General features: G+C 39.7%; 1 protein-coding gene across 2 annotated transcripts in view; it reads right to left on the reverse strand.

The window, feature by feature from the left end:
- RNF213 (ring finger protein 213) overlaps nucleotides 1-22,414 on the reverse strand; it is a 147,155-nt gene that overhangs the window by 14,179 nt on the left and 110,562 nt on the right. For both annotated transcript variants that reach the window (XM_032212395.1, XM_032212394.1), the window contains 18 exons: nucleotides 22,009-22,129; nucleotides 19,358-19,458; nucleotides 16,772-16,954; nucleotides 16,496-16,653; nucleotides 16,305-16,407; nucleotides 15,913-16,027; nucleotides 14,560-14,776; nucleotides 14,180-14,376; nucleotides 13,490-13,612; nucleotides 12,195-12,305; nucleotides 10,789-11,031; nucleotides 9,377-9,458; nucleotides 8,213-8,247; nucleotides 7,885-7,979; nucleotides 6,253-6,412; nucleotides 4,246-4,420; nucleotides 3,496-3,587; nucleotides 1,071-1,322 (listed from right to left, as the gene is read on the reverse strand). In XM_032212395.1, coding sequence (XP_032068286.1) covers nucleotides 1,071-1,322; nucleotides 3,496-3,587; nucleotides 4,246-4,420; nucleotides 6,253-6,412; nucleotides 7,885-7,979; nucleotides 8,213-8,247; nucleotides 9,377-9,458; nucleotides 10,789-11,031; nucleotides 12,195-12,305; nucleotides 13,490-13,612; nucleotides 14,180-14,376; nucleotides 14,560-14,776; nucleotides 15,913-16,027; nucleotides 16,305-16,407; nucleotides 16,496-16,653; nucleotides 16,772-16,954; nucleotides 19,358-19,458; nucleotides 22,009-22,129 — 2,563 coding nt within the window. The remainder of the gene's footprint in view (nucleotides 1-1,070; nucleotides 1,323-3,495; nucleotides 3,588-4,245; nucleotides 4,421-6,252; nucleotides 6,413-7,884; nucleotides 7,980-8,212; nucleotides 8,248-9,376; nucleotides 9,459-10,788; nucleotides 11,032-12,194; nucleotides 12,306-13,489; nucleotides 13,613-14,179; nucleotides 14,377-14,559; nucleotides 14,777-15,912; nucleotides 16,028-16,304; nucleotides 16,408-16,495; nucleotides 16,654-16,771; nucleotides 16,955-19,357; nucleotides 19,459-22,008; nucleotides 22,130-22,414) is intronic.

Consider the following 22,414-nt stretch of genomic DNA (forward strand, 5'->3'; position numbering starts at 1 on the left):
TCAGATTGGAATTTTTTTTTTAGCCAGAAGATGCACATTGCACTTTAATGTAGTTGAGAACAAGTGAATTAAAAAACCTTCTGAACATAGAATAACAGGGCTGGAAGGAAATGTAGAGGTCCTCTAGTCCAACCCCATGTTCAAGCAACTCTGCATGGGTTTGGACAGCATTAAGATGGGCACTGGAGAATTTGCAATGTTTGTGAATAAATCTCCTCAGCAGTAATTTTTATATTGATTTGACTTTAATAATGCAATATTATTCTGATGTTGATCCCCACTCTCAAGAAAGAGCTTTCTTTTTTCTTTCTTCCTTCCTTCCACCTTTCTTTTTTCTTTTCTTTTCTTTCTACTAAAAGATAGTACCCAAGACTGCTGATTTATTTTCAACTGTACGCTTGAGGCACACAACAGAGATTCACATGCAATTAACATGTCATTTCCCCTCCTAATAGAAAACAAAGCAACAATAATTTCTCCCACCACCACATTTGTTACAAGAAATAATTCTGTGATTTAGTTTATTCCTGCCCATTCCTGCTACAAGGACAAAGCAACTGATTTCTGTGCAGTAAGCACATGATCCAAAGGATCCCGAAAGCAACTAGATTAGCAACTAAATGATCAAGCAACCATGTATTTGCCCCACCATTAAGTTTCATTATTAATTTCACATGTGCAAGCATGCACTTAAAAAAAACTAGCCTGATTTAAATCTGACAGGACTCGGCACTTTTAAAGTTTAGAACAGATTTGGGTCTCTGGATGACAGCGCTATAGAAACACCAGCACAGAGGTTCCTTATGTTCCAGCTGTGATGTTAATATTTCAAAGTTTCTGCGCGGTTTGATGTAGCTCAGCTTTTGACAAGCAGCTGACAAAAGAATTTCTGCTCCTAGATCAAAGTGGTTACATTAATAAAACTCAAGCAAAAAGAGAAGTCAGACACAAATTTTTGTGTTGGACAATTAATTAGGACAAGCAGCTTGACAACTAGGTTTCAGCACTGCATATCTTCTGTTTCACAAATCCCAGGACATGACCACTGGCAAAGATATTGGCATGCTCACCTTTTGCAAAAATTTCTGCAAGATGGGTACAACATCCTTGCCACCTTTCTGTTGGACAATATGAGCCAGGTGCTCGACTGAGATCCTCTTCTTGAAACTCCATATCCGAGAGGAGTGTATAGCACTGTCTTTAGGAAGACGGGACAGGAAGACTGCAGGGTCCCCGTAAATAATTTTCACTACAGGGTTGGAAGAAAGTCTTTCATCTTCACTGATTTGTTTATTCAAGTCCTGAAGTGCTTCATCCAAAGCCTGCTTAGAAAACATGGCACGTGAGAGAACAGAAAGTGTGAGAGGCATCATAAAAACAGAGTGCATAAAAATAACTTTATAGAGTCATAGAGCCGAGGTGGCGCAGTGGTTAGGGTGCAGTACTGCAGGCCACTTCAGCTGACTGTTATCTGCAGCTCAGCGGTTCTAATATCACCGGCTCAAGGTTGACTCAGCCTTCCAGCCTTCCGAGGTGGGTGAAATGAGGTCCCAGACTGTGGGGGCGATATGCTGACTCTGTAAACTGCTTAGAGAGGGCTGAAAGCCCTATGAAGTGGTATATAAGTCTAACTGCTATTGCTATTGCTAACTTTTTAATAGCAATTATTAGAATCATAGCATTCACTCAGGAACAGGGGTGAAATCCTCCTGGTTTGGCCAAACTGGCAGGGACAATTGGCATCAGTTCTCCAAACTGGTAGCAAAAATCCCTGATGTCCCTGCCCATGCCCGCCTGGTCGCCTGTCGCTGCTCACCTCTTCCGGCCGCTCAACCCGCCCACCCAATCTGGACATTTCTCCCTCCATTCACAACAGAGCTGCTGCAGCCTGTCCCTTTAAGGTAGACCCAGGGAGGGAGGGGGCTGGGGCAACCATAAAGGGAGGAGCAGTTCTGCTGTGAACAGAGGAAGAAACATTCAGATTGTCTCTGCCACAGAATTCAACGTTAAACGCAGCAGAGACAATCCAAACGTTTCTTCCTCTGTTCACAGCAGAGCTGCTGCAGCCTGTCCCTTTAAGATAGTCCCCGGGAGGGGGGGGCGGGGGAGACCATAAAGGGAGCAGCAGCTCTGCTGTGAATGGACTCATACACACTTTTTCCTACCAGGTTCTGTAGGCATAGCTTGGCGGTGGTGGAGGCATGTGACTGAGAAGGCGTGGCCATGAGTGACATCAAGTTGGCCATGCCCACTCAGTCATAGGACCCCACCACCAAGCCACACCCACAGAACGGGTAGTAAAAAAAATGCATTTCACCACTGCCCAGGAATCTGTACAGCTGTAATGAACACCTGATTGACTGACCTTGGTTATTTTCTTAATTCAAATATACTGAGTTTTCAAAAGCTGAATGGTAATTTCTTAAAAGCTACAGTTCAAAAGTGTGGTTTTGAAATGCGTCTCATAATTTTGAAATGCGTCTCTGTTTTGATAAGAGCTATATGAAAAGTCAGGTTTTCCACAATTCTGGATCGAGCCAAGAAACTAAAACCATGATAAGGTAGATACACAAAAAATGTTTCAATATCTGGGGGAACGTAGCATGGGGCTGTTTTCCAAAGGGCAAACAGACAGCAGAGATTGTAAAGTTTAGTTGGCAGGAAGATGGGTAAAAAACCCCTCCTTCCTGGTATAGGGAGTACTCTACAGATATATAGAATATCTGTAGTTATGGAGATAGTTGCTTTAGTCTAGCAAAATTCTGTCTATAGGTGAAGAACAATAAAGGAAACTACTCAGAATTAACTCCATATGCTGATCTTGGTTCTTGGGAACCTGTCACACTATCTTCCATGTCTATTTGTGATCTGGAACCCAGCTCTAGACAATTTCTGGAGTTCACCCCAAGCACTAGAGTTACCATGGGGATGTTGAATTTGCCTCTATGCAAGGCTGTATATATTAGTTCTTAAGTATAGGATTGGGGGAAGGTTAAAATGATGGATATGTCAGCCCTCTCCCTTTGGCAGGAAGTATACTCAAAAACCAATGAGCAAAATCTCACAAGCATACTTAATTCATTAAACTGAACTAATTAATACCTTGCTTCTTTCAGATAATTGGGGAAGATAAGATAGCAGCAATTTCTTGTTTTCTAGCAATTAAGGTTACAGATTGCTAATAGACAATAGAGGCCCAACTACTAGCCTTATTATACCATTAATATGATGTATAGACTCAAGATAGTATTGCCAACTGACTTTGTGTCTACAGCACCAAGAAAAAACAGTTTTTATGTCTAACTTACATTTTGCCCAGCGTCATTGTTTATATGTTCCAGAGCATATAAAACCTACTTTAATTTTAAATTCAGCCTGTTTATACGTTCTAGAGCATATAAAACCTACTTTTAAATTCGTGTGTGTGTGTGTGTGTGTGTGTGTATACGTAGAGAGACAGAGACAGACAGACAGAGGCACAAGCATTTTTTTTACCTTTAATTTAAGTTGAATGATGCATGCAACACTTTTTTCCCATTTGTTTCTGTGCTCTTTGTTGGAAAGCTGGCTGTTAAAATGTACTGGCCCTGCAAAAGATTTATTGCATTTATTTGGTCCCCAACTAGCCAGTTATTTAGCTTCTTAGATTCAGGGGGGAAAAAACTCCTAGATTTTTCTGAAATAAAATTAACCTGTTTTCTTCTTTATATTGCTATTGTGAGAAGAGAATATTACAAAGAGTTCTGTATGGACTACACATTCTTTCTACAGTGAAACACTTCAATGTCCAGTTGAATTACAGATGCAAGTGATTTCTCCAAACTTATACAAGAAACCACATGGGAATTCAGTGAACTCAAGATTTAAAACAAAGAATGCAAGTTACCGGGTTGTAAAAAAAAATGTTATGGGGCGAGTTTAATACACCATTATTTCCCCCTGCTAACCGTTGTTTATTATCACAACCATTATCACGCAGATTATGCAGACATATAATCAGAGACTTTTTGGACAGATATTAAGTTATCTAACACATCTAAATTCCTTAATGAAATGAGTGTGACTAGGAAATCAGGTTAAAAGCCAAGTAGGGCAACCACTCACTGGCAGTGATTTCTCATGGGTATAACATTTAATCACTCTTGGTCACTGGTCCTCCCAGTTCCTTTGAAGTATATTATTAAAAATGTTCTGCAATTGTAAGTCTTTAAACATAAACAATATTCAGCAAACTGCTGTCCTTACATTGTCCTGCCTGTTGGTCCTTGGAAAGGTCACATAGAATGAGATGGATGACGTTAGTGGTTTCATCAGCACTCTTCCCAAGAGTATTCATCAGCTGCTCAATGTCTTTATTAATATGCTGCAGCAAGAAGTTTACTGGATCCTGAACCTGTGGTTTTATGATCTGCAAGAGAGACTGAACAACAGAACCTACTATTCAGAATTCTTGTCTACATGACTTGTGAATGAGCATTTAATCACAAAGCTAGGCACATAAGCAAATATTTTAATAATATCCCTTTAACTTAAAAATAAATGAATAAATCACTATTATATACGGGGAACCCACGATTCTCTTGACTTTAATTTTCTTCTACCACAATCAAGCACTACTTTTTTTGATAACCTCTTGATTTGTTAAGATTTCTATTCCATCTTTCTACCGAACAGTTTAAAATGTCATAGAACAGGGCTCCCTCTTCCATTTTGTCCTGTAATAACTACACTGAAAAGTAGGTTGATAGAGAATCACCTAGCGAACTCTATGGCTGGAGATGGATTTAAGCTGGAGATGGAGTTTTCCAGTGCCAGTGTAACATCTTGGTTCTCTGACTTGCATTCTTGGCAAAGAGTATGCAATCTAATATGCCTTTTTTTTTATGCTAGTGCTCATTGCCCACAGAGAAGTATTACTGATATTTTTTTAGTAGCACACTGAAACAAAAGTAATCTGTATTTTAGAATTGAATGAAAAACATAATTCTGAACATGCTTCACGATCACATTTTTCACTGAGTTCTGAAATGCAAATTACTTTATTTTCAACATGTTATTAAAGACATAAAATATTTCTCTATGGGCAATGAGCACTCATACCAAAAGCAAAAACACTCCAGACATTTCAGATTGCATACTTTTTGCCAAGAATGCAAGTCGGATAATAGCTACCTACAGCCTCTAATTACAGAGAATAGCTAACTTCAGATTTGATTAAGCAAATCACATTTGCAGTTAATTCTGGTATAAGATGGAAATATGCAGGCCGCTTTTGAAAATAAGATGAATGTGGAAGAGGTAAAGCACAAGTATCTGAGGGAAAGGAAACTGTAAGACTTCATCCAGAGCAGTGGTTTTTCAAACTTGGCAACTCTAAACATGCTGGAGAATTCTGGATGTACACATCTTAAAGTTGCCAAGTTTAAAGTCTGCCCTAGAAGATCATGATCTCCATTTCGCTTCATGGCAACTTTGAAGCATTCATGGAACAGTGGCAATACCCAGGGTGTCTTACGCTCCATGATCATTAAACACCTAATTGTAGTTATGTTTAATGAAGTTTCTCCTTTATAATTAGTACTATATTACTATAACATGACTACTGCCCATGTTTCCCAGAAAAAAAGACTGTGTCTTATATTAATTTTTGCTCCAAAAGACACATTAGGCCTTGTTTTCCAGTTAGGTTTTATTTTTGGGGAAATACAGTATTAAGTGCAACTGTTTGGCTGTCAATCTCAATTGGGTCTTATTTTGGGAGCAGGGCAGTGGTGGGTTGCAGGTGGTACACCCCAGTATGGGCTTACCAGAGCCTGCCCGGAGCACTGGATACTGTTCCGGTACGGTGCTTCGGAAGGCCCACCCGCCTGAGCTCCTTACCAGTCTTTTAAGTCTTCGGTGCTTCGCTGAGCAGCTGGAGTGTTGCAGAGGCTCGCGGAAGCAGTAAGACTATGCCAGGCCCGTTCCAACTGTACTAGTTTGAATGGGATCCAGAACCCACCACTGGGGCAGGGCTTATATTATGAGTGTCCTGACAAATCGTGCTAGGGCTTATTTTCCAGTTGGGTCTTATTTTGGGGAAAATACAGAATAATGGCCTTGTATTCTTAGCACCTATAATTACTTCTTTTCATAATATTGAGAAAATCTGATTTTTCACGTCATTCATTTTAGATAAGTCATTGTCTCTTCATGTATAATGCATTTCAGAAAGAAGCAGGTAAGTTGTAATTTTTGTGCGAAACAAAATACCTGGGCATCATTTGAGGCTCCCAGAAGCAATGCTAAATGAGTAAGCAAGCGAATCAGAATTAGGACAGCAGGAGACAACTCCCTCTCCGATGTGATCACTGGATCCCTTTTCCTAGGATCTCCAAGTATGTGGCCTGTCTGTGTCTTGTCCTCACTATTGCTGCAAAGATATCATGGAAATTCGCACATTTTAAAATTATTTTACAATGATTTACAATTATAACTAAATATTTGTCATCCAAAATTGGGTAGATAAAGGTAGTCCTCAACTTATCACCATTCATTTAGTGACTATTCGAAGTTACAACAGCATAAGTCAAGCATAAGTTACAACATAAGGTGGAAAAAAGCGACTTATGACCATTTCCACACTTACGACCCCTGCAGCATTTTCATGATTACATTATCAAAATTCGGATGCTTGGCAACTGGTTTCTATTTATTATGGTTGCAATGTCTCAGGGTCATGTGATCACTTTTAGTGACATTTTGGCTAGTGAAGTCAACGGGAAACCAAATTCACTTAACAACTTTGTTACTAACTGTAATGATTCACTTAACAACTGTGGCAAAAAAAGTTGTAACGTGGGGCAAAACTCTCTTAACTGTCTTGCTTAACAACAATAATTTTGGACTCAATTGTGGTTTTAAGTGAGGACTATCTTTATATTATGCAATACACACAAAGTTGTAGCAATATTTACTTTCTCTAAGGAACCTGCAAACAAAATTAATACATTTTACAACTGCTGACGTAATCCTAGCAAGCATCTTAAACATTTTGTTCGTTTTGTTTAGGGATGGGATGGGATAGTTCATGAGGGAATAGAATACACTGATACAGAGAAATGTCAGGAGAAAGGGGACACAATAGAAACTCCTAATCAGTCAAGATTATCTTCTGATCTTCATGTTAATATTGTTGAATTCATAATGAGGTGTGACAGGTCATCTGCACCTCTATAACTGTCTGGTTTGGCTCTGCAACCAAACAAGACAAGCACAGACTTCAACGGATTATTAGAACGGCAGGGGAAAAAAAACATTGCTACCAACCTGCCTTCCACTGAGGACCTGTATACTGCACAAGTCAAAAAGAGGGCTGTGTAAATATCTACAGACCCCTCACATCCTGGACATAAATTGTTTCAACTTCTACCCTCAAAACGACGAACTCAAAACCTTTCCAATATTTGTAGATCAGGGTTGAAATGAGGCATCCTTGATGTTCTCTGACCTTGATCGTTGTCTTGCAGATGGTTTCTTGTAGACATTTTTTTGCAGTTGTTACCTAGTTTGGGTAATGAAATATCTGCAAGACAACAGCCAAGCTCAGAGAGCACCAAGAACTCAAGGCTCTATTTATATCTATCCCTTTGGGTGATTCCTTTTCATCACATTATAAATGCTGGTGAACTGACTTCAGACGAAAAAGAAATTAGGAGATTAGGTATAGTAGGATCACAATTAGCTAGAGCTACTCAGAATGAAAACTGACATTAGGAGTCCATAGATGATATTCAATGTCATTTTGCCAGGCAGGAAAATTATATGTGTACACAAAAGATCAATAAATGACAGATCTTTTCATCAGCATTTACAAATAAAATTCCAAGAAGTTGAAATTCAAACCTTGCTCTTTGGAAGTTTGCCACTGCCCTGTGGTTATCACCTCCAATTGGAACACCACAATCAGCACAACGACTACGTTCCATAGGTTGACCACACTGGGGGGGGGGGGGAAGCAAATATTATAAAACAGAGAATGAAAATAGTTCTTCACTATTTCAGTTAAGTCCAACTAGTATGTGATTAGAATATCCTTTTTAAATTATTAATCATGGTAATGATTTTGACTTAATTGGCTGTTGCCTTAAGACATATATAATATTGAAGAAAACATAAGAGCTAAGCCAATTATAAATGCAGAACAATCTCCCCCTCCCTCTCCATTTCTTACCTCTCCAATAACACAGGGATGACCATTTGGACATTCTGGTTGTATAAAGAAAGCAAAAAGTAAATCAGTAAATACTGTCAGTAATTCTAAATTATTCTCAGGATTTATAATTATAATCAGACTTCAAAAAGCTAATGACATTGTAAAAAAAGGTATATAAAACAAAAGGGAAAAAAGACATTCAAGATGCAGATAACATGCCATACTTTTCTTAGCTAATTACCAGAAAGATTGCCTGTGAAATCTTCAAGATTAATATTTTTTTAACTTTGGTTTCTACTTTTAACTTGTACCTTTTAACCTTGTACTTTAATCTTTTTAATCTATGCTTTTATTCGTGTGTGTTTATTGTTTTATTATGACCCACAGTCTCTTAAATGAGACAATCATTATAGAATAGTCTGTTTTTTGAATCTTCAAAAACAGCAATGTCATATGAAATGGAAGTACAGTAAATATGAAAGCTGCATATTAATCTTTAGCATTTATTTCTTAGGAAGAAATAGGAGAACTATTCAGGGAAATGTATATACATAGTTCTGTAGAAACCAAGTGCAACTGATAAATGTTTTGTACATCAATACAGCAGCAAGACTGAAAGCATTTTTTCTATTTTTCTCCAATTAAAATTGCATCTAAGCAAAATAACACTTTAACAACCAACTCTATATATTGCATGATGAAAACTACTTTTAAAAATACATTTTGCTGGCTGCTTTCAGAGATGGATTGCACCGATTTTGCAGATTATCACTGTATCTTTTACATGGCGTTGATATGTAGGATCAGAAAACAATTGGTTTCAACGGAGCAGGTTTGTGTTTTGGAGCTCAGTAATGCCTTTATCTTGCATTTAGGCTTAATTTCCATTTTACATGCTTTAGCTTGCCCTTGTATGAAATGGTCTTTTATGACTACCCATTCTCTTTGTGGCTGTGAATTTGTCCATAGTTCTCTCCTCCATGCCCAAAATTCCTATGACATTTTCTTAAAGATCATCATGTAAGTCACAAAGCTAAGACATTTGAAGACCCTCACAAAAATGGAAATTACTATAACTTATGAAAATATGTTCCTGGAAAATAGCAACGTTTATTCAGACCTATACTCTGGAGAAATCCGTCATGACTTTCCCATCATATACCTCCAAAGGTTGATACTCACTATACCAATGAAATTTTTCCTTTAATTTCCACGTCATAGCTTGAGCCAACATGTCTTCTGGCATGGTTGGCAGAAAAGCGTTCTGGTGAAAGGACAGATGGAAAAATTGTGATGGAAAAATAATACACAGTGATCAGTTTCTTTAGGACTGCCTGATCTAACTAATCCAAACTCATTTTTTCATTAAAAAGTAAACACTGACAATCATCTCAAATTGTAAAGGTATAAATAAACAGAAGGGGAAACTAAGAAACAAGCTACAGTGGGACCTAGGGTGCTGACTGTAATCTGTTCCAGGACTTCGGTTGGCACCTGATGTGGTTGTGACCAGAAGCAAGACTGACTGTGCATGCGTGCGCACACAAAAAATGGTGTGGAAGGTGAAATCACTGTAGCAGGGAAATCACCGCGACTGTGTTTATTTGGCACCCGAGGATGTGTTCGTGACGTGAGTGAAACATTTAGCGGATGTTTCAGTCGGCATCCGAATTGTCCGTGGTCTGAGCCATTTGGGATCTGAGGTCCCAATGTAGTATGCCATGTAGTTTGCCATGGTGGCACAGTGGTTAGAATGTAGTATATTGTCCTCATTGCAAGAGGTTCGATCCTGACTGTCTCAAGGTTGACTCAGCTTTCCATCCTTCTGAGGTCAGTAAAACAAGGACCCAGATTGTTGGGGGGGGGGGGTGTAAAATGCCATCTCTGTAAACCACCTAGAGGGGGCTGCAAAGCACAATGAAGCAGTATATAAATCTAAGTGCTATTGCTATTTTCCAGCATTACCTCTGAAGAGAGTCTGAAAGGTTTAACTGGCATGGTTTGCAATTTATTAACCAGTAAAAGATCCTGAAATTCCATTGTACCTATATCAAATGTTTCATGAGCGTAATTTAAGCAGTTGGTATTTATATTTAATGCTTTAGATTAGTGTTTCTCAACCTTGGTGCTTGGACAGACTTCAACTCCCAGAAATCTCCAGCCAGCCAGAGGAATTCTGGGAGCTGAAGTCCACCCATCTTAAAGTTGCCAAGGTTGAGATACGCTGTGTCAACTTCTTTAAATGGTCTCCAGTGTGATTCTTTGAAAGACAGCCATTCCCATGATGGATCCATCCGGTTGTTAAAACATGTAAAAGAGGCTCTTGCCACAGAAGATTCCCAAGCTAGGGAGTGTTTGATACCCACTCTCTCCGCTCTAGAACTACTTTCTCTAGACCTTGATTTCTTGGTCATTAATTTGATCATTGTTCATTTCTGTATTTTTTTAAAAAAATCTGCATTAGATATTATAGTAGTTGTTAACCTTCTTGAATATTCAAATTAACAAAGAGGCATGATACATTTGTGTTTTTTTTTTAAAATAAGGCTTTAAGTTAAAAAAAAAAAACTTAGGTCCAGCATGAACTTCCTTACCAGCATTGTATTAGGCGAGAATGCGAGATTCCTTAGAGGATCAAGGATTCGATTCTGGCCACAAAGCAAAACAACTGCAGTATGAACTGCCATTTCAATCACCATCCTGTTGTGGCCGAAAGACAGAGGAGCCAGGGTCAACAAGGGGAGCTGATTAGACACCAGAGATTCAGCAAATGACTTCAGGTTTGCAGATGGAAGAACCCTGGAGTTCTGGATAAATTCTTTAAGTATATCACATTGCTGAAAAAAAGAGGGGGGGAGTAAATAAGATTTTCTCACAAGTTCAAAAGACCTAATCTGCGACATAACAATGATTAATTATTTACTTATTTACACACTCATTCATTTAATATTATTTCATTTTGTTATCAGCAATTGTTTGCTGCCTGCTTAAGTGACTCTAGGAAACTTACAATATAGTAATACCAAGAGTCTGGACAAGGTATGAATTCACTAACATAAAGCACAAGTAACAGCACAGAAAATTGCAACAGGTATACAGAAATCCTGTTTGGTTTACAGCAGGGGAGGGCAATTAATTTTCTCAAGGAACCACATGAGAAATTGAGTCTGTTGTGGCGGCTCTCTGCCCCCTGCCACCACTGCATTGTCACTGCCAGAAGCCCTGTCATCGATACCATCATGGGATGGATTGGGACCATTCACGGGCCAGATGTGATCCATGGGCCTTAAAATGCCCAGATCTGGTTTATAGGTACAATCTTGTCAACAGATTTTCCAAATGGAAATAGCTGAGAGAAACCACAACCCATTCAGGATGCGCAAAATGTTTGACCCTGAAATGTTCTGGTCTCAAAACTGCTGTTGTGAGTGTCCCGAGGAGAAAACACAGAACATTTGGTTTCATGCACAACCAACCTATAAAAGTAGTCCTCAACTTACGACCACAATTGAACCCAAAATGTATGTTGCTAAGTGAGAAATTTGTAAAGTGAATTTTGCGTCATTTTACAACTTTTTTCTGAAGATTTGTGAAGTGAATCACTGCAGTTCTTAAATTAGAAACATGGTTATTAATTTTAATAACCATGTTTGTAATTTAAGAACTGCAGTGAATCTGGTTCTCTCACTGACTTTGCTGGTCAGAAGGACGCAAAAGGGGACCACATGACTCCGGGACCCTGCAACCGTCATAAATGTGAGTCAGTTGTCAACCATCTGAATGTAAATCGTGACCGTGGGAATGCTGCAACGGTTATAATTGTGAAAAATGGTTGTAAGTCACATTTTTCAGTGCCGTTGTAACTTCAAACGGTCACTAAGTGAACTGTTGTAAGTCAGGGACTACCTATATTTAGTTTGCCCCAGTCATTTCTATGATTAGCAAGATCTTTCTATCTAAAATAACCCTTATTTGCAGATCATAAGAAAAACTAATTCACCTTCTGCTTAGGGCGACCATTTGGGTCACTGCATCCATACAGTGATGTGAGCTCTCTGAAGACAGTCAAAAGAAAATGAACTGGCAGTGCAGAATTGGAGCCCTTATACACCTGAAGAGAAGGATACAAATAACCCAAATTATTAAACGTAAAATAATCAGGAGTCAAGTTTCCATCTGTGGCTGGTAACAGAATGATTAAGAAAACAGAATAAAACCTGCAGTAATAACAACAGAGCCTTACACTCCAAACCCCAAAGAGGTGTTAAATTATAAATAGTAGTTGAAATCCTCCTAGACAGATCTAGGTAAAGGTAAAGGTTCCCCTCACACATATGTGCTAGTCATTCACAACTCTAGGGGACGGTGCTCATCTCCGTTTCAAAGCCGAAGAGTCAGCACTGTCCGTAGTCATGTGGCTGGCCTGATTAGACTTTGGAGGTGCACGGAACGCTGTTACCTTCCCACCAAAGATGGTTCCTATTTTTCTACTTGCATTTTTACATGCTTTCGAACTTGTTAGTTTGGCAGAAACTGGGACAATTAATGGGAGCTCACTCCGTTACCTAGCACTAGGGATTTGAACTGCCGAACTGCTGACCTTTCTGATCAACAAGTTCTCAGCGTCTTAACCACTAAGCCGTCCTGTTTTTTGAGGCCATTTCCCGGCGCCCGGCACCCGCGAAGACCAGCTGGCCAACACACATGTGCGTGCCAGAAACCAGAAGAGCAGCTGGCGATGGCACATGTGCCCAAAGAGAGGGCTCTGCGTGCCATCTCTGGCATGAGTGCCACAGGTTCACCATCACAGGTATAGTGCTTTGTTTGGGGGGGGGGAACTCCTCCCCTCCTGAAAAAATACCCAGAAAACCAAAATAATGTAATCTTGAGAGGATCTGAGGGATGAGAAAGATTGGGGATGAGTACATTTTCCCATGGCTGCCATGAGAATTAAATTCCAAAGGAGCTCACTGGCTCAAACAGGCTATGAGCTATTTTCTGATGGAATAATAGTTTTTCATTATAAACAATTACAGTAAAACTTCCTTCCAAAATTCCGGGTATCTTAACACTCTCTAGAAAAACTGAAGAAAAAAAATATATCAGAGCACCATTTGTCTCTTCAAAAACGTATCAACAAAAATCTCTTTTTTGGCCAGCACAGCTAATAGAAATAGAAATGAATGGATCCTTTAAATCCTTTTGTACTTTGTGCTTATTACCAAATGCTAACCAAGCTAACCTGCTAACCTGCTAACCAAGAAGAGCTAAGCTGCTCAGAAAGAAAGAGGTTACCTTCAGGGCTGCTGCAATGACTTCTGTCTCACATGTTATCAATGCTTTCTCCACAGCATCGCGTATGGCTTTGTAGTCCTTGCCACAAACCAGGAAATGATCAATGCGACCAGGTTGGAATGCCTGAGGCCACAAACCACAACATAAACAAACTTCTTAAAGGCATACTGTATGTACTAACTCACTCATTCATTTAACTTGTCCCTACCATAGTCAATGGGATTTTCAGACTTCCTTTAGAAAGTCGGGCAATTAGAAGCTTCTGAAAGTTAAAACTTTATGTCATCCAACTGTCAGAACTGCCTGACAGTTTAATCTTAGATAGTTGCCACTCCAAACTATTCTATTTTAACACTAGTATCTCACAGCAAGATAAGATCATTTCAAAAAATTCCTTCCAACACCCATTCATTTACCCCTTCCTGTTCAAAGCTGTCTTTGGGAGAGCCGTGGTGGCGCAGTGGTTAAAATGCAGTATTACAGGCTACCTCTGCATACCACCCCCAGGAGTTTGATCCTGACCGGTTCAAAGTTGACTCAGCCTTCCATCCTTCTGAGGTTGGTAAATGAGGACCAGTTTGTTGGAGGCAAGATGCTGACTCTGTAAATCATTTAGTGAGGGTTGTAAAGCACTGTGAAGCTATTGCTATACCAGAAAAAAATTATAATTTGGTAAAAGATCAGAATTACCTTTTGCTCTTCAATTATTTCTGATGGAAATATCCAGTGATACTGGTGGTTATTCAAAAGCTTCTGTGTGAATTCCAAACCGTACTGGCTAGTAAGCGTTCGCACAAGGTAAATGTTATGCCAGTTATTTTGAGTAAGATGGAAGAACTGCCTCACATTTTCCAATTGGATTTTCTTTTCTTTTTCTTCACTACTGGCTGCAGAAAGAAGAGAAGTTGGTATTTAATTCACAGCCATACCACAGCAGTTCTAAGAAGATGGGACAACCTATCTTGCAAAAAGAATTTTCTTGCAAAGCTCTATATTTACAAGAAAGGGGTATCTTCTCATGTAAGCAGCTACAGAAACAGGGTGTTGTTCTTTTTTCATAATCCACTTGCCTGAAGTTTCATGGAGTTCAAAGATCACCTCTGCAGCTCTATCCAAGCATAGACGTAGGCTGGCAATTCCCTGCAAATACTCAATGGTAATTTTTTGGGAGACTGGATGGCTGCTGTTGTACAGATGAATGTTTTCCCTCAGAAAATGCACATCCTTTGCCAAGCAATGTATTTTGGTTTCTTTGGGAAAATTTCCTGTTTTCTCACACAATGAATCCTGAAAATAAAGACAATATTTTGCAATTTGTTCTTTTCCAATTATTTTCCACATTTTTTTATACTAGTTAAAGCTTCCAGATTAAATATGCCATCCCTAGAATATTTTCAACAAAATAAATAATTTGGTGTACTCTTTGGATGCAGGGAATAGAATCTGCTGCATTGTTGTCAGCTTGGGTTCTTAACTGACTTTTACAAAGAAATTCAATTGGAAATGACTGAAAATTTAAAACACAAAAGGAATCAATGTCTTTAGTCATTCCTTCTCATTTTCCAATTTATTTACATTTACTAAGTTACCAGTTGCTGAATCTAGAACTGTAAAAGTTTTTCATAGACTATGCCGTGTCAACTTGTATTAATATCAACTTAAATAATGTTGTAGAATATATCATTGCAAATGTACATACTTCACTGATTTTACTAAGTAGATATTTTCACCATGTTCCTGATTTTAACAAGTAAAATGATATATGTATGTAATGTATGAATGTTAGTTCTTAATACTAGGTCTCCCTGTAGCCCTTCTTTTTCTGAAAGTTCTACTTTCATCTGGAATTATCACATAAGAAATCTTTAAATTAAGCCCATTCCAGTTCTGACTGCACACACAGTTTCTCCCATAAACTTTGATTATACTGTAAGTGCAAAAATCTTGATTGTACCTAAGTTACAAGTATAAAGCTTGAGGCATGCTTGGGCAGATTGGAATTGGTAAATCTACTAGATCTAAAACCTACTCACTCCCCTAAAGCACCTATAAAGCCAAGGGACAATGCTGACTCTTAAGCTGGAATACTAGTTTCCTTTCCGTATGCTTTAATATGATGACAGTTGAACTTTGGGGTTGTGAATCTCCACTATTCTGATACAATAGCATAACAACAGTTTGACCTAAACACAATGTACATTTTTTTTTTGAGAAAACCAAAGTGTACCGGAGCCATAAAACATAGCAGAAATGGGACAACTACAGATTCTTTAGGAACAATTTTTCTCCCTTTCCTTTTCCTTTTCCTTTAAGGAGAACAACACACACTTTTTTCATGCAAATATATTACTCTTCCTCATCAACCTGCTGTCCCACTGGCCATGTTTCCCTCTAACAGAAATCTGGGGAGGGGGGCACGTTACCTCAAAGCAACTGATGAATAGCATGTACAGCTCTATTTTATCTTCCTTGTCTATCATGTGATTTGCTTCCACTTCTGATAAATGCTTTTGTACATGGACTTTCACATTGCTGAAGCTATGAAAAGAGAAACCTCCATTTATCCACAAATAATGTAGGGATTTTTAAAATTATTTTTAATAATATTCACAAAATAACAAAGATGCACGCAGGGTCATAAGGATGCATTTCTACAGTTCTACAACATGGAGTGGGGAGAAGAATCAATTAAGTTTTAAAAAGTGATGTCTGAACCATAATGATGCCTACAAGGAAAATAGTTCATGCAACAGAGATGTTCACTCTGAAGTAGAATGTTCTGCCCCAATTTATGTATCCCAGTTGAAAATCTTACCTGTATTTCAGAAGCAATTTTAACACTGCAGAACGGATTACAGGAGTTTTATCCACCACATCATCAAAGGGGGACAAAGATTTGGTATATAAGCATCCAATGCCTAAGGATATAATGCAAATCAGTTTGGAGATACAGTACCATCACTCCCTTTAGGTTAGAGCAATCTCAATAGATGTTTATGATCATACCTCTCAAAACTGACTTGTTGACAAACATCAGCTTCAATAGTTCTACAATCACAGATTTCTCTGGAGGATCATTGCCTTTGAAACACATTGTAGAAACCAGGTCTACAAAAAAATTGTTGCATAATTTACGGAACTGGGCATTTTTCTTTATGGCAATGCTGTGGAGAAAATGTAAGTTATTATTTCTCTAGTAAACTACCAAGAAATGCAGAGCCAATGCAGGAATTGAAAGTCCTCAGAAAAAACTATCTGCTGGATAAGAAGAACAAGACTCACCTGTGCTTTTCAGACACTGTGGGATTGTAATCATCTGGTAGATCGACCAAGCAAAGTGGGCAACTCATCAGTCCTGGCCCCAGCCATTGTTTGATACAATCATAACAAAATACATGATCACAAGGAAGGTTTACTGGATCTCTAGGATCACCCAAACATATTGGGCATGAGCTTAAACCAAACCTGTGAAACCAAGAGAAAAACATGTAAGTAGCAATATGTAGTTAATTACAGAGTTCACAATGAAGTAGTACCATAGATAAGCACTGTTCTAACCTTGACATTTGTTTTTACTTATTTAGAGTATTTGTATGCTGCCTGTTCCTAACATGGTCCAGGGCTGCTTCCAGAAATACAAAAGCAGCAAAATTACAATTAAAATGCCATGCCAAATAGGTTTGCCTTAAGCCCTCACTTCAAAAGCAGGGATTTTACCTTATATACCACCAGAGTTGAAATTTTGGGCTCTGACAACCTAGAACTATGCCGCCTACAGTCTGACCTAAGCTCAGTACACAAAATTATCTGCTACAATGTCCTACCTGTCAGCGACTACTTCAGCTTTAACTGCAATAATACATGAGCACACAATAGATACAAACTCAAGTAAACCACACCAAGCTCAATTGCAGAAAATACGACTTCAGCAACAGAATGATCACTGCCTGGAATGCACTACCTGATTTCCGTTGTTACATCTTCAATCTTAAGACTGTCTACTATTGACCTCACCCCATTTGTTTGTTTGTTTATTGGATTTATATGCTGCCCTTCTCCCAAAGGACTCAGGGCGGTGTACAACATTAAAAAAACCACATATTACAAAAGTTAAAAAGGATTTCTAAGAGGTCTGTAATAATCTAAGAAGGCACATGTCTAATGTCCCTGTCCTATTTTCCCTATTTATTTGTACCCATTTCCTGTATTCTTATTCATGTTTATTTTTATTCTTGTTATCTTGTACAAGACTGACAAGCTAACTAACTAAATAAAATAAAATAAAAAGGAGGGATTTGCTTTTACCTCAGTGTCAGTGGTTTCTTCCCTCGTACAACTTCACTCATAGGAAAAGTAGGGTTAATCACAGCTGTCTAATGAATCTAGGCAAAACCTCACCAATAATGTTTCAGCAGTGACCTCAAAGCGTGGGGCATACTCTGTCAGAGGAAGCAATCCTCAACTAAACTTGTCATAAACCAAGATCATTGTGATCCCCTTGTACTGAAACCACAAAGCCACCAACAACTAGAAAAATTATTTCCACATGGAGGTTATGCCAGACCTTTGGGAGGTTCTGCTACATTGTGATTTGGCTACAATTTCTGGACCATCTTTAAGGAAAGCCGCAGACAAAGCACACTGTAATAATTTGATTTTGAAGTTGCCAACATATGAGTCAACATAAATTGATTTTTTCCCCTCCATGTAATGATGCAACTGATTTATAGGCGAAGTTTTAAAAAGTCCTCATCATTTATGCTTCATGGCTGATTAAGGGTAGGAACCCCAAACTATAATCCTGATTTTAAGAACCATGGAATCACATTCAGAGACATTTCTCCTGAATCCAGAAATCTAGTCCTGAGAATCAGCAGACATAGCAGTAGTTTTATTCAGTATACCAAAGATTAAAATAATTTGAAGTTCTGTCTCTTTTGCTAGTGATTCCCTAAGATCTTTACTGCTACCAATTGACTTAGATTTACTTTCTAGGCAAGAATTTTATTTAAAAAAAATAAAATGGCCTTTTTTCTCTACTATTCACATATGAACAACTTGTAAATGTTCCCATTGTATGCCAGTCCACTGTATTATAGTCTGGTTGTTTAAATTAATTTGGGGGTAAAAATCAATTCTTTAATTTTATTTAGATTTCTGTGTTATGTGACAGTGAGATAATAAGCATCGAGAAAAAGGACTAACATGTTGATGAATGTTGAAATAAATTTGATGTTGGTGTATACTCTGAACCTGTCTATGACCTTGTATAAGTATTTCTTCCATTTCTCTTTTTCCACCTGCATGGGGAAGGATGAGATAGCATAGAACAGGGGTGTCAAACTCAATTTCATGGAGGGCCACATCAGGGTTGTGTTTGACCTTGGGGGGGCGCCATGGTGGATGTGGCCAGCTCAACATCATTCCTGTCGGGATGTCTGAGGTAGCCCGAGCACTCTGCCAGTGAAAATGGGCTCCCGAGCTCCGTTTTCGGCTGCCATAGCCTCCTGCAACACTCTGCCAGTGAAAACGGACCTTGGGAGGGCCACAAACAGACCGGTCCTTTGCTGTTTCCAGATCTAAGTACCCCACAGGCCGGATCTGGCCCCCTGGCTTTGAGTTTGACACCCCTGACATAGAAGATGAAAACACAAACCTATAAAGGCAGAAAGAACACATTCATTCATAAGGGTTCTTACTTATGCTACCTCCACCTACAAAGATAGTTTTGGGAGCCAGGTTGAGACTATAGGTCTTGGCCTTTTTGTTAAATCCCAGGTTGAGTTCCAACAGAAAAGAAAATATTTGTGATATTTTTGAAGACTTCCTTACAATACAGATTGGATCATTCCATTCCTAAAGCATTACCTGCAAAATGATTGACTGGCTTCTTCCTTGCATTGACATAGCATTCTCATCACTGCAGTGAATGTTTCTATTGTTTTGATGTCAGAATTCAATTGAAAACACTAGGAGATGAGAATGGGGAGAAAAATGCCATCATTCAATTTCCAAAACACATTCTCTCATTTACCATTTTAAAAATATTTAAAGTGCCTAAATATCAAACCTTTTGAAAACAGTTTTAATTTTAAATTAAGGGGAAAAAAAACACGAGGACGGAAGATCAAAAAGAACTGATTGCAAAATTTGATTTGATTTGATTTTATTACATTTATATGCCGCCCTTTTCCCCAAGGGGACTCAGGGCGGCTCACAATTCAAATCAAGGGTGGGGGATACAGGGAAGAAATAAAAAGACAGAACGTAACAATACATAATTTAAAAAACACAGCAATCATACCATTTGAGGCGGGGGGCAGCAGCTCTTTAGCCCCAGGCCTGTCGGAACAGCCAGGTTTTAAGGGCTTTGCGGAATGCCTGGAGGGTGGTGATGGTTCGAATCTCCACGGGGAGCTCGTTCCAGAGGGTCGGAGCAGCCACAGAGAAGGCTCTCCTCCGGGTAGTCACCAGTCGGCATTGGCCGGCGGATGGAATGCGGAGGAGGCCTAATCTATGGGATCTAATCGGTCTATTGGAGGTAATTGGCAGCAGGCGGTCTCTCAAGTACCCAGGTCCAATACCATGAAGGGCTTTATAAGTGACGACTAGCGCCTTGAAGCGTATCCGAAGACCAATAGGCAGCCAGTGCAGCTCGCGGAGGATAGGTGTTACGTGGGTGAACCGAGGTGCACCCACGATCGCTCGCGCGGCTGCATTCTGGACAAGCTGAAGTCTCCGAATGCTCTTCAAGGGCTGCCCCATGTAGAGCACGTTGCAGTAGTCCAGTCTAGAGGTCACAAGGGCACGAGTGACTGTTGTGAGGGCCTCCCGGTTCAGGTAGGGACGCAACTGGTGCACCAGGCGAACCTGGGCAAATGCCCCCCTGGTCACAGCCGACAAATGGTGTTTGAAAGTCAGCTGTGGATCCAGGAGGACTCCCAAATTACGAACCCTGTCTGAGGGGCGTACTGTTTGACCCCCCAGCCTGAGAGATGGAATACTTGGCCAATTAGTAGGAGGGAAACACACCAGCCACTCGGTCTTATCCGGATTGAGTACAAGCTTGTTAATCCCCATCCAGGCCCTAACAGCCTCGAGGCACTGGCACATCACGTCAGCCGCTTCACTGAGTTGGCACGGGGCGGACAGATACAATTGTGTATCGTCCGCATACTGATGGTATTTTATCCCGTGCCATCGAATGATCTCACCCAGCGGCTTCATGTAGATATTAAACAGGAGGGGGGACAGGACCGAACCCTGCGGCACGACGTAAGTCAGGGGCCTAGGGGTCGATCTCTGCCCTCCGACCAACACCGACTGCGACCTGTCCGAGAGGTAAGAGGAGAACCACCGTAGAACAGTGCCTCCCACCCCCACCTCCCACAGTCGTCACAGAAGGATACCATGGTCGATGGTATCGAAGGCGGCTGAGAGGTCAAGGAGCACTAGGACGGAGGCATAACCTCCATCCCTGGCTCTCCAGAGGTCATCGGTCAGCGCGACCAAAGCTGTTTCCGTGCTGTAGCCAGGCCTAAATCCCGACTGGTAGGGATCTAGATAATCGTTTTCCTCCAAGGACCGCCGGAGCTGAAAGGCCACCACTTTCTCAACAACCTTCCCCACGAAGGGGAGGTTGGAGACTGGACGATAGTTATTTAAAACGGCTGGATCCAAAGATGGCTTCTTCAGGAGGGTCTCACCACCGCTGTCTTTAAAGCGGGGGGAAAGAACCCCTCCTGAAGGGAGGTGGTAACAACCGCCTGGATCCAGCCCCGTGTCACCTCCCTGCTGTTAGCAACCAGCCAGGAGGGGCACGGGTCCAGTACACATGTGGAGGCACTTACGGCTCCCATGGCCTTGTCCACGTCCTCAGGGGTAACAGCTTGAAAATCAATCCAGTGAAAGGGAAAAAAATGTTGTGATACATCACAATACACAATCAAGTTTGACCTAAACATTTAAATAGTGTCCATATACCCTTTCCTCATTTAGGAACCACAATTCAGCCCTTAAGTTGGAAACAAAATAGTCATTAAGAGAACATATGAAAGAAAGAAATGGAAAAGACACTGTAAAAAGCACTGGTTGTTGCCATCTTTTTTAGATGAAGTTCTCACATACAGTGTCCTGTGTCTGACCCATTATTTTGTTCATTTCCCCTTTTTTTGCTACTTCAGAGCAGAGGTTACATAAACAAGTATCTCTTACTGAGTTGTTTTTCTCCAAATTTTTTCCCCAAAAGTGCTAACCACAAATTAAAAAGCCCAGGTTTTAATTAAGTGGATTGGAATCCTCCCTTCAGATGAATCTGTTACCTGAAACTGACCAAATCTTTAATCAGTTTCACATGAAAGCTTTTGTTACCAGACATAAGAAATTTGGTCATAAATGCATGATTGGATAGAAAATGACTTTTTAAAAAATTAATAAGGAGTGCTTTTATTGTTGAAAACCACCTAAATAAATGAATGCTTAAAGTGATATTTCCAATCAGGTCAGACTACCATTCTTACATTTTTAAGTTGAATGATATGCTTCTTCACCAGGTCCTTCAGTTCTGGAATCAGCATTTCTGTTCCAAGCAGCACATGCTCCACAAAGAGGGACATTGAGAAAATTACATTCCATTGGCTCCTATTGGGGAAAAAAGCTTAATTTATTAAAAAGAAAAAAAGATGCTATCAAAAAGCTACACTGAAAAACAATGGACTCTGCATAATAAAAAGATCAGCCTTTTATGAAAGCAGATAAACCATGAACTCACTTGCAAACACAACTGCAAGTGGAATAAAAGGGTTAATTTGGGAATTAACAATTGACCCAGGTCATTTTGAAACTGGGGTTAAGACGGGATCAAGTGTAACAGGGCAGAGGAACAAATGTTTTGCAGAAGTCTCTTGGCAAAAGACAGCTTAAGGT

The sequence above is a fragment of the Thamnophis elegans genome, chromosome 2 (genome assembly GCF_009769535.1).
Source record: "Thamnophis elegans isolate rThaEle1 chromosome 2, rThaEle1.pri, whole genome shotgun sequence".
In the NCBI taxonomy this organism is placed as follows: Eukaryota; Metazoa; Chordata; class Lepidosauria; order Squamata; family Colubridae; genus Thamnophis; species Thamnophis elegans.